At 46.5% G+C, this 15,033-nt stretch overlaps 1 protein-coding gene and 1 long non-coding RNA gene across 3 annotated transcripts in view; one reads left to right on the top strand and one right to left on the bottom strand.

The window, feature by feature from the left end:
• PAG1 (phosphoprotein membrane anchor with glycosphingolipid microdomains 1) overlaps positions 1-15,033 on the top strand; it is a 67,489-nt gene that overhangs the window by 44,051 nt on the left and 8,405 nt on the right. The window contains exons 3-7 of one of the 2 annotated variants that reach the window (XM_074386956.1): positions 2,870-2,946; positions 5,783-5,987; positions 7,885-7,936; positions 12,017-12,113; positions 14,330-14,931. In XM_074386956.1, coding sequence (XP_074243057.1) covers positions 5,863-5,987; positions 7,885-7,936; positions 12,017-12,113; positions 14,330-14,931 — 876 coding nt within the window. In that variant the 5' untranslated portion in view covers positions 2,870-2,946; positions 5,783-5,862. The remainder of the gene's footprint in view (positions 1-2,869; positions 2,947-5,782; positions 5,988-7,884; positions 7,937-12,016; positions 12,114-14,329; positions 14,932-15,033) is intronic. The other variant, XM_074386955.1, reaches the window with a different exon arrangement.
• The window catches only part of LOC141581462 (uncharacterized), a 93,245-nt gene that overhangs the window by 10,250 nt on the left and 67,962 nt on the right, over positions 1-15,033 (bottom strand). The window lies entirely within an intron of this gene.

A 15,033-nucleotide genomic window follows, 5' to 3' on the forward strand; every position in this document is an offset into this window, starting at 1 on the left:
CCTGCCTCCAGCGCGGTGGCTCACACCTGTAATCCCGACACTTCGCGAGGCTGAGGCAGGTGGATCACAAAGTCAAAACTTCGAGACCATCCTGGCCAACATGGTGAAACCCCTGTCTCTACTAAAAATACAAAAATTAGCTGGGCATGGTGGTGCACACCTGTCATCTCAGCTACTCGAGAGGCTGAGGCAGGAGAATCGCTTGAACCCAGGAGGTGGAGGTTACAGTGAGCCAAGCTCGCGCCACTGCGCTCTAGCCTGGTGACACAGTGAGACTCCGTATCAAAAAAAAAAAAAAAAAAAAAAAAAAGTGACACCTGCTGTTAAATTAAAAGGTCAGTGGTTTCTCTAGTGATTAAATCACTTATTCATTAAAATGAATAAATGGATTTTAAGGGTAAGAGATTATGGATCTTTTGGTCCAAAATAATTAATCAGACAAATCTTTGAAAGAATCTCCAATGAAAGTCCAGTAACGATAAGCACTGACCTTTCTCAAGGCGAAATGACAAGTTTTCACAGTCATTCAAAATTATATAAAATCGGGGTGGAGATTGAGGTAGTACCACTGCCTCTTTTACAGCAACACTGTATGCTTGTATTATATTACAGTCTCCAGCCGTGACTTTACATCAACGTAGCCAATAATGAAGGCTATTCTATAGCAAACAGAATTAAAATACAACTGTTCAGCTAAATCTGTGATTACGTTAATATTACCATCTTCTGTGGCTCAATGTGTAGCATTCAGGTTCCAAAATTAAGTGTTAGTAGAGGTACAATTAAAATAAATGGTCCTTCATTTCCCTGTGTTGAATAACTCAAAGAATATTTACACATGTGCTCTGATAAGAAAATATTTTTTAAACTTTGAAGAAATAGGCCGGGTGCAGTGATTCATGCCTGTTAACCCCAGCACTTTGGGAGGCCGAGATGGGAGGATCACTTGAGCCTAGGAGTTTAAGACCAGCCTGGGCAACATAGGAAGACCTCATCCTCATCTCTACTAAAAATCAAAAAAAGTTGGCCAGGTGTGGTGGAGCATGCCTGTGTTTCCAGCTACTCAAGAGGCGGCAGTGAGAGGATTGCCAGGGCCCAGGAGTCCAGGCTGCACTAATCACAGCACTGCACTCCATCCTATGTGACAAAGCAAGACCCTGTAGCCAAAAAAAAAAAAAAAAAAAAAAAAAAAAAAAAAAAAAAAAAAGGCCAGGTGTGGTGGCTCATGTCTGTAATCCTAGCACTTCGGGAGGCCAAGGTGAGTGGATCATGAGATCAGGAGTTCAAGATCAGCCTGGCTAACATGGTGAAACCCCATCTCTACTAAAAATACAAAAATTAGCCAGGCATGGTGGTGGGTGCCTGTAATCCCAGCTGCTCGGGAGGCTGAAGCAGAGAATTGCTTGAACTCAGGAGGCAGAGGTTGCAGTGAGCCGAGATCACACCACTGCACTCCAGCCTGGGCAACAGAGTGAGTGAGACTCCATCTCAAAAAAAAAAAAAAAAAAAAAAAAAAAGATGAAGAAGAAGAGGAGGAGGAAGAAATAAATAAATTTCTATGGTTGAATGCAAGTTTATTGAGTCAAGTAAAAGAACAGGATTCAGAGAAATAGACTTAAATGTTTTCATGAAAAAAAATCATGAGAGATGCTCCTCCAAATGGTTCAGATATTTCTGCTGGAAGAGGTCACTGCTGACAGTCAAGACATATTTTACTGGATATTGAATCAGCCAAAAATAAGATGGTCCTTGTGGACCCTAACCATGTCACAGCACAGCACTGCCTTTGGTGGTGGCTTTTCCACAGGGAGCCCAGTTGGCACAGTGTAGAGTCTGGAAACGCCACGATTGCCACAGGGCCCTTCCTGTTCAGGGTAAATCTTACTATCCATACGCTATGTCTCCTACCACTTACACTCTCTCTCCTCCATCGCTCATCCTAAGAAAAGCCTCTTAGCAACTGGAAAGGACGCTGATTTCCCTCCACCTTCCCCTCACTCAGAAGAACAGAACGCGGACCCCCAAGCACTGCACTGAAGGGCAGTAAAACCAACGCGTGAGGGTCCAACCTAGGGGCATAGCACTGGACCTTCCACATGAGGCCTCTACCCTGAGCCGCTCCAAGAAGGTGAAACACAAAGTGATCTGTGTGCATCTGTGCACGTGGGGAGGGCGGAGCTGGTCCACCCAGACGCATTTTCCAGGAAGTCCATCTAGGCATGTAAGCAGGAGGGTGAGCGGGAGGCAGTCTTGGCTCAGTGGTAGATGAGCTGCCAAAATTTAAGGAGATAGCCAGAGAAGGCATGGGCAGCGGAATTTTGGAAACAAACGTCCAGGAAAAAAAGAGAGAGACCAGGAGAGAAAAATAGCAGCACACAGATCTTCTCCAAAATGGGAGCCACCCACCCAGAACACCTGCTGTCAAGGATTATGTTAGTCTAGATCCCCTCAGGCACCCCACACACACTCTACCAGGCCCCCAAAGAGGAGTAGGTGGCAGTTGCTGGTGCAGCCACTCTTGACCCACCAGCACTGCCCACGACCACGGGGACTGGTGTCCCACAGTCCTCCAGAGCAGCACCGAGAGGGTCCCAGAGGAGGAAGGTGCCCCCACAGCCGGGCCCTGTGTCCCTGGGGACTGCAGTGCATCTGACTCAGAAACGTGCACCCGACGAAGAACATTCCGTTCACTGTGAGAATTTGTCCACAGTAAGAACTTTGGAAAAAGTCTTTCAGTGGCTTTATAGAAAATTGTAATTGAAGGGGAGTGAGCCAGGGGTTTTGATACATTTCCTCTTGGTTCTGTCCTTTATTCAGCAGCTTGTAATAATCCCCTTTCATCCTCTTTCTCCCTGCACTGTTCTAACAGGTTGGGCACCCCACATCTCTCATCGTATTCTGTCGACCTCCTTCTGTTAAGAGAGAGAAGAGAGAAAAGAGAAGCAGGTACAGAAAAGAGAGAGGTGCTAGCAGTTCCGCACTAGGTTTCATAGATGGATCTCTGGCTTTTGAATAACTCACACAGCAAACTGTTTTCTAAGAACATGGCGTTTTATAAATAGGCATCAATTAATCTGTTGTATGAATGAATGAAGAACAAACAGATGCCTGCACAGGAGATAGATACCCTTTGTCTGTGCTTCCTAAAATGCTTTATGCTTTGGACCTGTGTATAAAAATGTATTTTATATATTTTCATCAGTCACCATAATTTAGGTGTTTGCTTGAATGCATTTTAAAACCTATTGTGGTGACAATTTGTAGTCTCTATTTAAAGTGAATTATTCTTTGCATCAACAAATCACAAGAGAAGTGGTGGTTATTTTCATTTGGTTATAGCTGTCTGGGGGCAAACGTGCAAAAGTAATTTTACTTGTTATTACTGTATGCCTGTAGTGTTTACAGGCATAATATACAATCAAACATAGGAAGAAAGAAGTCCCGTACTATGCAGGAAGCCCTGCATTTATATAATTATCGAGCCTCAGAAGATGTTCATGTTGATTCAAAGATTGAGGAAAACAGCTTCCTTTCTCAGAACTCTCTCTCTGCATACATTGATTGTAGGTAAAAGTCTCTTTTTCTTCAGCTTTCAGATATTCTTTAACTTTGGCCAGGCACAGTGGCTCACACTTGTAATCCCAGCACTTTGGGAGGCCGAGGCGGGCGGATCAGAAGGTCAGGAGTTCGAGACCAGTCTGTCCAATATGGTGAAATCCCATTTCTACTAAAAAATAGAAAAAATTAGCTGGGTGTGGTGGCGCAGCCCTGTAGTCCCAACTACTCGGGAGGCGGAGGCAGAAGAATGGCTTGAACCCAGGAGGTGGAGGTTGCAGTGAGCCGAGATTGCATCACTGCACTCCAGCCTAGATGACATAGTCTCACTCTGTCACCATTTTGGCAAAGGTGGTTCGATTGGACCAAATTATCTCAAGGTGAAACACTGTCACATTTATTTGAATATATTCTTTAACTTTGAATATTCAAATGAATAAGACAGTATTTCACCCTGAGATAATTTGGTCCAATCGAACCACCTTTGCCAAAATGGCTTTTATTTTCCCCGTTTTAGGAGGCACACTGGTTTGTTATGAAGCCCGCCTCCCCACTGTCTTGGTGTCTGTACTCGGGGACAGCTGAATACAGTCACATCTTTATCACTGAAGCAAATGAAAATGTAAATACTGACAGTCTTTTTGAGAAAAATATTGCACTATCATCAAAAAACAAAAGTATTTGCTTTCTTCGTGACACTCGAGACTAGCTTAAAGGCTATTTCTTTTCATTTCGAATGTTCTAGAATTGAGCAAAGCCAATGTTCTTCAAACAAGGCCACTGTGATGACAGATCATTTGATATACGACTCCATTTTTAAAATATTCGTAACTCTTAAAATATTTTGTACAAGGAACCTGTTTCTGTTTGGAAGCGTTGGGACAGGGTGCAGTGACCCCTGTGAGTCCCAGCATCCCCACAGTGAGAAGGAGCTTCCTTAATGGGCACAGAGCACAGGCTTTGGAGTCTGAGACAGCTGGACTCATCCCTCCCTGCCACTTAGCTCCTGTGACACTCGGGGGAAGTCACCGTTCTGCTGGGATTTAGCTTCCATCTCTGTAAAAGGGGGATTAACAGTGCCTCCTACACAGGGTGGTGACAGCAATTAAATGAGGAAAGCATTTAGCAGAATCGCTGGCACATACCAGGTACGGAAATGTCCTAGGTACAGCTCTTAGGCTTCTCTTCTCTTGCAGTTGTTTACAAATAGGGCTTATTTATTGCTGGGGATGTATTCTTAGCACGCACTTCTTTCATTCATTTGAAAATGCATTTATTGGGTGCTTACAGCAGGATAGTGAAAACATGCTTAGAATAAATAACATACTCAGAATAAATAAATGCAGGTGAATATAAAGACATTCTGTTTCATTAGTTGTATTAACCTTAAACCTCCTCAGAGAACAGTGAGTTAAGGAGATGAGAGATGGCAGTGGGGAGTGGGGGCAAATGATGAGCTGCATTTTTGTAAAAACTGTATAAGTATTATTGTATACGGCTGTGATTTTTTTTTAATGGGCCCAAATGAGTATGTATTTATTTGCTATGGAGTACTTGAAATCTTTATTTATAGACAGTAAGAATCCAGCCAGGCCAGGCACAGTGGCCCACTGTAATCCCAGCATTTTGGGAGACTGAGGCAGGAGGATTGCTTGAGCCCAGGAGTCCAAGACCAGTGTAGGCAACATGTTGAGACTTTATCTCTACAAAAAATAAAAGTATTAGCTGGGAATGGTGGTGCATGCCTGTAGTCCCAGAACTTGGGGGTGAGGGGTGGCTCTGGAGAGGACTGCTTAAGCCCAGGGCGGTCAGGGCTGCAGTGATCCATGATTTCCATGATTGCACCACTGCACTCTGGGCAACAGAGCAAGACTCTGTTTTGAACAAAACAAAACAAACAAACAAACAAACAAACAAAACAGGAATAGAATAGAAGAATCCACCCCCAAACATATCAAAGTAAGACATCTATTGCTTCAAACACTGGGGCCAGGCAGCTGTATGTTCCTGCTTTCGTTTTCAGGTAAAATAAATAAATAAATAAAGGCCTACACCATGGAGTGGACTTGCCCAAAGTCTGATTTCAACTCCAGTACAGGGCTCTCCTCAGCATCCAGCACACGCTTCCCTGACTTTGCACAAAGGGCTTGCTTTAGACAGGGACTGGATTACAGATTCTGCCACTTTACCCTGGAATTACTCTCCACACACACTGGTCTCTCTACAGGACGCAGCTCTCTGCCCCCATGTCACCACCTTTGAAGGACTGACTGACTCCCTCGGCTTGTGCCAGTGCCTGCTGCCACCATGGGGCCCGCGGGGAGCCTGCTGGGCAGCGGACAGATGCAGATCGCCCTGTGGGGAAGTCTGGCCGCTGTCACCATTTTCTTCCTCATCACCTTCCTCATATTCCTGTGCTCTAGTTGTGACAGGTGAGAACCAGAGTGTGTATACTGGTGCCTAAACAAGTATATCCCCTGTACCCAGAAGCATTTATGTGAAAAGCCTGTTAGGAATTGAATCCACCACAGATCCATCACAGAAACCTGGGTGTTAGGTTTAACTCCCTTCTGTCTGCTGCAAAGCATCCCAGGACATTCTTTATTCACTTAAGGAAAACCCGTATTTGATTTTTCTGGGGAGCAACTAGAAAAGCCCTTATATTGTAAACTTCCCAGAATGAAAGTCGTGCTGTTCTTTTGAGCACACGCTTGTCAAAATGGATTTTGTCTTTTGTCATCAGTGGGTGTTTTGAAATCTTGTGTGGCATGCATCTTTTTGCTACCATCCCGCGGAAGTCACTGAGAATGTTTGCTGCTACGTGGCTTCGGAGGGATCGTTTATGATTTAAAATATGTGGTGTAGACCTTCAGTTTCTTAAGAAACAGACTAGCCAGGCACAGTAGCTCACACCTATAATCCCATCACTTTGGGAGGCTGAGGCTGGTGGATCCACGAGGTCAGGAGTTCAAGACCAGCCTGGCCAAGATGGTGAAACCATGTCTCTACTGAAAATACAAAAATTAGCTGGGCTTGGTGGCAGGTGCCTGTAATCTCAGCTACTTAGGAGGCTGAGGCAGAGAATTGCTTGAACCCGGGAGTCAGAGGTTGCAGGGAGCCATGATCGGACCACTGCACTCCAGCCTGGGCAGCAGAGTAAGACTCTGTTTCAAAAAAAAAAAAAAAAGAAACAGATTAATTTTCCCAGGAGAGAAACATGCTGCATGTGAAATAATCATCAGTGTCTTTTTTTTTTTTTTTTTTTTTGAGTTATACTTCTCTCTCTCTCTCTTCTGTCTCATATAAAATGTCAGTTCCCCCCAAAAGAGAAATCTTTGCTCAGAGAGAAGTTCTTTCTAGCCAGGAGTGATTTTTCAGGACATCCTGGAACTGTCATAAAGCACACAACCTTCTGATGGGCGGGATGCCACCAGAGGCCCGTGCAGACCAGCTGACGGTCAGCCAGCCCTGTCCAAACTCTCCCTCCACCATGGAAGCAACTCCAGGAGTGTCACTTAAAATTATGAAATGGCATCCTACCTTAAAATCTGTCAGGAGAAGAAAAGCCAAGACTCTCTGAACCCAGCCAGCCTCCCAATCCCTGCCCAGGTTGGACCCAGACCTCTGTGGCTGTAACAGTCTGAGTTGCTGGGAAGATGAATAAAGAGGCTGCAAAGTCTGGGCTCCCCTGCAGTTGCTCATATTCCCACTAGGTGTCACCCTTGTTTTATAGAGAACGTGGATGGGCCGCCTATTCTCTACAACTGACGGCCTTTTTTAGAATGTCCCGAGTAAAAACAAATTCTATTTTTACTTGACAGACTTTCCCATAGACTGGAAGTACATATGACTCATCCTGAGAGCATGTACCCTTCCCGGTGTGCCAAAATTTGTATTTTTTTTTCTCCATCCCGCTGCAGTGTGTGACTTTGCAGAGACTCAGATAATTGTTTTATCTTTTTTTAAAGATAATTTCTTTTAAAAAAAAAAAAAGTTGGGGGAGTGGGGGTCATAACTTGTTCTGCTAGTTTAAGTATAAGCAGTTTCTACTCAGGCTCAGGCCTCAAGCCTCTCTTCGTGAACTTGTATGTTTTTTCCTGGAAGAAGGGTTCCCAGGGGAGGTGGACAGTCCCTAGCTGAGGCTTGACCTCCTCTTACCCAACACCTGCAAATGGGCCATCAAGCCACTTTCTGGTTTTGTCTTTGTTGACAAAATAAACATCGTTCTTAAAACAAGAGAGATTTAAAAGCTGATAAGAATTGGGCCAGTGTGCGTTTGATTTTAGGGGGGGCACATTTGACATTACAGCATTTCACTCTTCATTTCAGGGAAAAGAAGCCGCGACAGCCCAGTGGGGACCACGAGAACCTGATGAACGTGGTGAGCCCGCTCACGTCTGTCTGTCTGTCTGTCCGTGCCTGCTCCAAACATCAGCTCCTTGTTGCAGTGTGCTCCCACGTGCTTGCAACCCAGTAGAGCCCACAGAGAGAGCTAAGCCTGAGTTAAACCGTGGCCCCCTCCGCTGCATCCTCTTTCTGTAGGTTTGTGGCCGCCACGGCTGGAGGCCCATACAGCTCCCCCGCGTTCACTGGGAGAGCTTCCGAATGGATGCAGTAGTGCTGCCACCGGAATGATCCTTAGATGGCTCCAGCCTACTGCAGAGATGTGACTTTTTGCCTCTATTAATTTGCTAAGGCTGTCATAACCAAGGACTGCAAACTGATTGGCTGAGATAACAAGTTTGTTTCTCAGTTCTGGAGGCCAGAAGTCCAAAAATCCAGGTGTTGGCAGGATTGGCTGCTTCTGGGGGAGAGTCTGTTGCAGGCCTCTCCTGGCTTCTGGTGGTTTGTGGCCAAACATCGGCTGTGGCTTGCTTTGCAGAGGCACCACCCCAGTCTCTGCCTTCTCTTCCTGTGGCGGCCTCCCTCTGTGTTTCAAATCACCTTCCCTCTATGCCTGGCTGGCTGTGTCCAAGTTTCCCCGTTTTAGAAAGACACCAGGCATATTGGACTAGGGCCCGCCCTCCTCTAGCACGACCTCACATTAACCGGCTTCATCTGCAATGACCCTGTTTCCAAATGAGACACATTCTCAGGTGCTGGGAGTTAGGACTGGAGGACTGGAACATGAATTTTAGAGAGACACAGTTCAACCCATGACAACAGGTCATGAAGCTGGCCTGAGCCTGGGACCCACAGCACCCTTGGTATAGCCTGGCCTTGCTGGCGTTTTCCCAGCTGTCAGTATCCTGCAGGGTCCTGATTATCCCGAGGCCCTCAGGGATCCACCCTGGTGAGGAACAGCCTGAGAGTCCAGCCTTGTCTTCTCTGACCCAGGGCCGTGCTTTTGAAGGGCTGAGCAATCTAAGTCCCGGGGCAGTGCTAAGACAGAAGGTGCTTCTTGTTCAGGACATTTTTCAAGGTCTAGCAAAAACTGGTTGGGAGGAGGGGGTGCAAGAAAGGAAGCATGGATGAGCCAAGGTCTGGTGTAAAACCCGCAGCCAGCAGACGCATGCAGAGAGGACCCGGGGGCACCTCCAGTCTAGGCTTCCTGACCTGCCAATTCTCGGGACTCCTCTGGCCCAAGCAGGCAGGAAGTTGTCAGGACTCCCTGTTCCTCCTGGGACCCCCAGGATTTTCTTTCCCTCCCCTCCATGTGCACACGCCCACCTCACCCTTCACCACTGTCCTGGGCCCTCATTGCTACTCCTACCTTTACTCTTTTTCACCCAGTTCCCATCTCTGGTTGTCCATGTTGTCCCCACTTCTCATCTGTGCCCAGCGCCTCTGCTCTGCCTGGTGATTGCTGCTGTGGTGGCCTCAGCAGGGAGGGTGGGAGGGATGGAGGGAATGTCCCACAGTTGCTTCTCCCCATGCGGACTCCAGGCCCCTGCATTTCCTCACTCTACCATCCTCCCGGTGCCGGTGGGCTGGGGAAGAGCTCCCACCACCATTCCTCACTTCTTTCTAGAGCAGGGGTTCTGTGGTGTGGCCTGGAGCACTGCCAGCAGCAGTAGCACCTGGGAGCTCCTTAGAGGTGTGAATTCTAATGGGGTGGGGCCCAGTGAAAGGCTAACAAGGTGATCACCCCAGGGGATCCTGTTGTAAGCCCAAGTATGAGAGCCCCTGGCCCATACCTTGGGTTCCTACTGTCCTGCTCAAGGTCCAAGGTCAGCACAGCCCTGGCTGGGATAGGAAGAGAGTGGCAGGTGGATAAAAGGAAAAAGCTGGCTCCCCACCCCAACGCCTTCTTCCTCATCCACCATATAATTCATTACCACTCCAACTCATAGCCTCACTTTCTTGGGTGTGAATGTCTCTGAGTCAGCGTGTACACATACAGGGACACATGCTTTCACGGTCACTGGCACCCATGTATACACGCTCGCCCACCCAGCTCTCTTTAAGAGCTCCTAGATCTTATCCCTCTGGTGGATTCTTCATCTCATAGAAGCAGAGATTAGGAATAGTAGTTAAAATCTAGATTATGGTAACTTCAGCTGTGATCCATTATGCTGTTATGGGCCCACCTGGGAGCCTTCCTCCCTCACACCCATGCCTGCCCATTTATCACATCGTTTCTGGGATATTAGCGCCTGCATTGCAAGTTCCTGGCAACCTAACACAGTAACCCATCTCACTGAGGGCTGATCAGATATGAATGAGCTGCATTGGATTGAAATAGCTGACTCCCAGTACACTTTTGGATCATGACATGGCATGAACTCTCTGCTGTCTATTATTGGCTTCCAGTCAAGTGTCAAACAATTTGTGAGGCCAACTAGCAAAGGTTCTTGTGCTGTTTACATCACAACTTTCCTGGTAGAATCCTGGAGCATGACGCCGCCTCTTGGAACACGCAGGCCATTAAAAGGACAGGGAGCAAATCACATTTGCAGTGATTCAGACTGCAACCTGGGACAAGTTGGGTATTTTAAGAAATACATGAACTACCAACTTGCTTTCTGACTACTCTTAGCTATAGCTGAGCATGGCATATTGTTCTGGGTAATATCTACACATTCTATCCCTGCAGAAAACCAACTGTTGATGCCATTCTTCCCTCCAAATGTCCTAAGTTTATTTGTGAGAATAAGAAAAATTGGCAGGGCTGGGCACAGTGGCTCATGCCTGTATTCCCAGAACTTTGGGAGGCTGAAGTGGGCATATCACTTGAAGCCAGGAGTTTAAGACGAGCCTGAGCAGCACAGCAAGATCCCATCTCTTAAAGTTTGTTTCAGATTAGCCAGGTGTAGTGGCACATACCTGTAGTCCCACCTATTCCAGAGGCTGAGGCAGGAGGATCTCTTGGGCCCAGGAGTTGGAGCCTTCAGTGAGCTATAATCATGCCACTGTACTCCAGCCTGGGCAGCAAGGTGAGACCTCATCTATACAAAAAAAAAAAAGTTTGCAGAGCTAATTTTCAGCATATTATTGTTTCTGTGAACCTAGAAGCCAGAGACTTGGCTGGTTCTAAAATAGTTTCAGAAATCAATAGCATTATCTGTCTTTGACCAGATTTAAGTCTGTTCACATCACATGACAAAGGGTGATGCCTTTCCACATTTCTTATGGCATGGCACACCGTTACCAGTAATGATTTATAATACCTGTGTTGTAAGGATGAGGCTGCTGTAGTCTTTTTCAACCAGCCCCTTCCCTGCCTTGAGCTAAGGGAACTGATGCCTCACAACCTGCCTGTAGCCCTGTGTAGATCACCAGGCAGGAAGCTCTGCACATGGCCTTGGAAGATTCCCAGTGCTCCTAAGATTCTGGAACAACACTGTCTACTAGAACTTTCCGCAGTGCTGGAAGTGTGCTGTGTCTCCTATTGGATATGGTATCCACTGGCCACATGTGGCTACTGAGTGCTTGAAATATGACGAGTCAACAAGGAACTCAATTTAGTTTCTTTTATTTTACTTAATTTAAATCTAAAAACAGTAGCTCCCCTCAATCTATGGTTTTGATTTCTATAGTTTCAGTTACCCACCGTCAACCACAATCCAAAAATAGGTGAGAACCACGCAAGATATTTTGAGAGCACATTCACATAACTTTTGTTACAATATAAATATAGTTATTCTGTTTTATTACCAGTTGTTAATGCTAAATCTCTTACTGTGCTTAACTTGTCAATTAAACTTCACCGTAGGTATAATATATATGGATAGCAAAAGACATAGTTTGCATAGGGTTCAGTACGACTCATGGTTTCAGGCATCCATTGGGGGTCTTGAAATGTGTTCTCTGTTTATACCATGCTTTCACCAGAGGTAGGAGGACATCCTGTTACCCCTGTTTGCTGATAAGGAAACTGGGTGGGGGGACTACTGGAGGAAATTCTGTTTTCTGTTTCTGCTGTTTTAATTTTTTTTAAAACCACGGATCTTCTCTCCTCTGCAGTCCCAATTCTTAGCAATGTGATGCATGTGTTGTTATTGTTGTTGTTGTTTTTCAGCCTTCAGACAAAGAGATGTTCAGCCGCTCAGTTACTAGCCTGGCAACAGACGCCCCTGTCAGCAGTGAGCAGAATGGGGCACTCACCAATGGGGACAGTAAGTTCTGCAAAAATACCAGCTTTCAGCATGGGCCTCATCACCTATGAAAGTCCAAGGTTTCAAAATGTGTCAAAAAGTAGGAAATGTGTTATTGCTCACTTTTAGTATTACTAGCAGTTTTAGCAGAACACCTCATTTGGATGAATACTACTACTTATTCATCCACTTCTGCATGCCAGGCATTGTTCCAAGACTTGTAGGTGTACTAATTCCTTTACTCTCATCCCATGAGATTACTGTTATTGATAATAATATCAGTACCTTTTAAGATAGCTATTACTATTCACAATTTAAAGGTGACAAAACTGGGCACATTGCTACTGTAACAATATTACCACAAGCCTCATGCCTTAAAATAACAAAATGGGCTTGCAATTCCAGAGGTCAGGAGTCTGAAATGGGTCTCACTAGGCTAAAATCAGGGCATCATTAGGCCTGCAGTCCTTCCTGAAGCCTCAAGGAGAATCCATTGACCTCTCCCTCATTCTCCACATCCTTCTCTGACCCTCCCCCTCCCTCTTCACTTATAGGGACCCCTGTGATTACACTGGGCCCACCTGGATCATCCTGCTTCCCTCTCAACCCAGAGTCATCTAATTAGCAGCCTTCCACCTGTAACCCTAGTCCCTCCGTACCCCCACATAACATAACACATTCACAGGTTCCAGGAATTAGGAGGCAGACATTTTTCGGGATGGTTCTGCCTCCCACAGAAATGTTACTAATTTGCCTGATATCATAGAGCCAGCGGGCTAAGGATCTGTCATTGGAACCAGGCATTCTGAGCCCTGGGCACACACTTGGCCACTGTGCATAACATCTACGTCATGCATTGTATGCTCTTGCTGATGGAAAGAGCAGCTACATTTACTTCATGCTTTAGAGTTTACACCATGCTTTCACCTGAGGTAGGAGGGCGTCCTGTTACCCGTTTACCCATAAGGAAATGGTGGGGTAGTCAGGACACCAGTGCCTGTTCTCTGTCCACCATGATGTAGACAACTAGAACCAGAGAGCAAAAGTTCGCCCCTCCGTAATGACCAGGGATTTTGAACACACATGAGTGTTGGTAAGTTCAGAAGGATTGGGGGATGCATTGTCATTTCTTCATGTACCCCTTGGAGACACTTTTTTTAGATAGAGTCTTGCTCTGTTGCCAGGCTGGAGTGCAGTGGCACGATCTTGGCTCACTGCAACCTCCACCTCCCAGGTTCAAGTGATTCCCCTGCCTCAGCCTCCCGAGTAACTGGGACTACAGGTGTACAGCACCACGCCTGGCTAATTTTTTATATTTCAGTAGAGATGGGGTTTCACCATGTTGGCCAGGATGGTCTCAATCTTCTGACCTCGTGATCCGTCCCCATCGGCCTAAGTGCTGAGATTAAAGGGGTGAGCCACCACGCCCAACCCAGGAACGTTATTTCTAATTCCCCCAAAGCGAGACACTAATGGAATAACTTGCTTGCTTTGCGTCCACATCCTAAGGGCAGGGCTTTCTGTTGCGTTGAACGGTGTGTCTGCACACCCTGCACCATCCCTGGTACGTGGCAGGCACTCACAACATAGTTGACAAAGGGACAGCTGAATGACTCCACACAACAGCATATCTGTGGCTGGCCAAGAATCTCACATTTGGTTTTTTCTAATTTGAGGTAGGAATCTTGGTGGCAGAGTGAGATGGAAGAAGGGTATGAAGTGCCAGTTCCTTTGTGTTAATGGCTGAAGGGTGCTGTTTGCCCTGTGATTTCCATTACGTCTGCCAAGCAGAAGTGATCTGTGTGAAAGGGGTGGCTGCCAGTAGTTCCCTCCATACAGGCAGGGGCCAGTGGGGCTGGGGAGTGTGGTCACTGCATGTGCCCCGTTTCTGGAGTCCAGCATCCCATAGTTGGGCTGCATCAACCTGGTCACCTTCAGGTCACATTGGACACTGCCCACAAGACTCATCAGGAGTAGCATTAACTAAGGAAAGTAACTGTGAACTACATTTATACCCAAGATAACTTACCAAATATTGTATTGGGAGAGATAGAATGGACAGCTTTGTTTTAAGCTGTGATTAAAGCAGGATACTAACTGGCGGTCATAACAACTAAAATTTGTGCCAAAGACTTAAAAGAAAGCATCTTGATTTAACCTAACTATATTACCCGATTCTCAGTAGTGATTATGGAAAGACTTGCCTTTCTCCACTTTTAATGTGTCTTCTGCTTTAGTTCTTTCGGAGGACAGTACTCTGACCTGCATGCAGCATTACGAGGAAGTCCAGACGTCGGCGTCAGATCTGCTAGATTCCCAGGACAGCACAGGGAAGCCAAAATGTCATCAGAGTCGGGAGCTGCCCAGGATCCCTCCCGAGAGTGCAGTGGATAGCATGCTTACGGCGAGGAGTGCAGACGGGGACCAGGGGCTGGGGACAGAAGGGCCCTATGAAGTGCTCAAGGACAGCTCCTCCCAGGAAAACATGGTGGAGGACTGCTTGTATGAAACTGTGAAAGAGATCAAGGAGGTGGCGGCAGCTGCACACCTGGAGAAAGGCCACAGTGGCAAGACGAAGTCTACTTCTGCCTCGAAAGAGCTCCCGGCGCCCCAGACTGAAGGGAAAGCTGAGTTTGCTGAATATGCCTCGGTGGACAGAAACAAAAAATGTCGCCAGAGTGTTAACGCAGAGAGTATTCTTGGAAATTCATGTGATCCAGAAGAGGAGGCCCCACCACCTGTCCCGGTGAAGCTTCTGGACGAGAATGAAAACCTTCAGGAGAAGGAAGAGGGAGAGGCAGAAGAGAGTTCCACAGACAGGACCAGTGAAACTAACAAGGTGAGTGCTGGCGTTTTTGTTGTGCCTTTGTGGGCTCCTGTCCTGGTTAGGAATCTAGCTGGTCCTGGGTTGTTCTGGGAAATATCTGCAAACACTTTCCAG

This window comes from Saimiri boliviensis, chromosome 15 (genome assembly GCF_048565385.1).
Source record: "Saimiri boliviensis isolate mSaiBol1 chromosome 15, mSaiBol1.pri, whole genome shotgun sequence".
In the NCBI taxonomy this organism is placed as follows: Eukaryota; Metazoa; Chordata; class Mammalia; order Primates; family Cebidae; genus Saimiri; species Saimiri boliviensis.